This window comes from Chiloscyllium plagiosum, unplaced genomic scaffold, assembly GCF_004010195.1.
Source record: "Chiloscyllium plagiosum isolate BGI_BamShark_2017 unplaced genomic scaffold, ASM401019v2 scaf_90964, whole genome shotgun sequence".
NCBI lineage: Eukaryota > Metazoa > Chordata > Chondrichthyes > Orectolobiformes > Hemiscylliidae > Chiloscyllium > Chiloscyllium plagiosum.
Genome location: NW_025202394.1, coordinates 1 through 2,043, shown reverse-complemented (window position 1 = coordinate 2,043; position 2,043 = coordinate 1). Strand labels below are relative to the sequence as shown.

The following is a 2,043-nucleotide window of genomic DNA, read 5'->3' as shown; positions in this document are numbered from 1 at the left end:
ACTAATCCCACTGTCCCCCGCTCTCTCCCCATAGCCCTGTATCAATCCCCAAACCCATCCCACTGCCCCCCATGTGTTTTGAACGTCCCACATAAATGTTAACATTGATCCAACGCACAGTTAGTTCACTGAACCAAAGGCTGCTCCCTCCGCAAAACCCACTCTCTTCCCCCCCCACCCCCCACCCCCCTCCCACACACAAACCCAGAGGCTGGGGGGCTCAGAGCCGGGGCGAGGTCTCGCACAGTCGAACAGCCCACTCCGAGGTAGCTGCAGGGGGGGACGGGTTGGGGAAGGCACATGGTGTGCGTGTGGCGTTTCTCCCCCTCGGGGGAAGGAGTACGGGGCTTTGGGGGGTGGGGGTGGTTAACGATGGGATGGCGTGAAGGTCTTGGGGCTGAGACGGTTAGTCATGACCCTTTGATGCACTGTGCTCTCTCTCTCTCTCTCTCTCACACTAGTTTTATCTTCTCCTTAATCGCCCTGTTCTACATCAACAAGCTGTCAGCTGCTCTGTACCAGGCCGTACCCCAGCCCACACCCGTCAGCAAGACCACCAAGAAGAAGAAAAATTGAGGACGTCTTTCCTTCCCCCCCCTCCCCCGCCCTTCTCCAGTGTCGGGGGAGATGCCGAGAGCACGGATTCCTGTCTCTGAGCTGACGGCACAATCCCTATTCCTCACCGGCCTCCATCTCCTGACTGCTGGCTGGCTCCTTAATGGAATAAAGAGTGTGGGTGTTTCAGTCTGTCGTCACCCCTCTCTCTGCTTTCAGCGTGTGTGTGTGTGCGAGACACTGTGAGAGAGAGACAAACTGTGGGTCTGTCACTGTGTGTGCGAGAGTGACACTGTCTGTGTGTGTGTGAGTGACAGTGACACGTGTGTGAGAGACTGTGTGTGTGAGAGAGAAACACTGTGACTGTGTGAAACACTATGTGATACAGTGTGTCTGTGTGACTGTGTATGTGCGTGGAAATGTGTGAGACACAGGGTGTGTGTGAGTGAGACTGTGTATGTGCATGACTGTGAGAGAGTGTCTCTCTGTGTCTTTCACAAATACACAGAGTCACCCACACTGTCTCTCACAAACTGTGTGTCTGTGTGTGAGAGACAGTGTGTATGACACTGTGACACTGAGAGAGAGAGACACTGAGTGACACACTCTGACTCTATGTGAGAGACGGTGTGTGAGAGACACACTGTGTATGTGTGTGACAGGGGGTGTGTGTGTGTGTGAGACACAGGGTGGGTGTGTGTGTGTGTGAGCACTCCCTCAGCACTGACCCACCTACAGCGCCCGCTCCCTCAGCGCTGACCCTCTAATAGTGCCCACCCTCCGACAGCGCCCACTCCCTCAGCACTGACGCGCCCGCTCCCTCAGCGCTGACCCTCCCACAGCGCCCGCTCCCTCAGCGCTGACCCTCCGACAGCGCCCCCTCCGACAGCGCCCACTCCCTCAGCGCTGACCCTCTGACAGCGCCCGCTCCCTCAGCAGTGACCCTCTGACAGCGCCCGCTCCCTCACCACTGACCCTCTGACAGCGCCCGCTCCCTCAGCACTCACCCTGTGACAGCGCCCGCTCCCTCAGCACTGACCCTCTGACAGCGCCCACTCCCTCAGCACTGACCCTCTGACAGTGACCCCTCCCTCAGCACTGACCCTCTGTTAGGAGGGTCACTGGAGATGGAACATGACCTGGTCCTGTCTGAGGTGCAAGCCAGCTCTGCAGTTCCTGCCTGCTGCAGCAGAGGGCAGCATTGTCCAGCAGCTAACCCCTGGCCACAGTGAGAACGAGGCTGTTCAGCCCATCTAACCTGTGTTGGGAAAGCAGAATAAATATCTCTGTGGCATCCAGAGTTTCAGAATCAGCTGTTACGTAGCATAGTATTTCTTGGGATTTGTAAATCCAGACTGAATTCCAAAAGCAAGGAAGTTGGGCTAAAACATTTAGTTTTGATCCCCTGGGGGTTTGGGGTCCAATTTTACACCACCCCAAAAAACAGGAAGGATGTCAGAGATAGGGAGGGGCTGGAGGGGGTGACAG

General features: G+C 56.5%; 1 protein-coding gene across 1 annotated transcript in view; it reads left to right on the top strand.

The window, feature by feature from the left end:
- Positions 1-744, top strand: part of LOC122546218 (keratinocyte-associated protein 2-like) — a 6,477-nt gene extending 5,733 nt beyond the window's left edge. Inside the window, exon 2 of the mRNA XM_043685008.1 lies at positions 338-744. Within this exon, the coding sequence (XP_043540943.1) occupies positions 338-576 (239 nt within the window). The 3' untranslated portion in view covers positions 577-744. The remainder of the gene's footprint in view (positions 1-337) is intronic.
- The last annotated feature ends 1,299 nt before the right edge of the window (positions 745-2,043 follow it).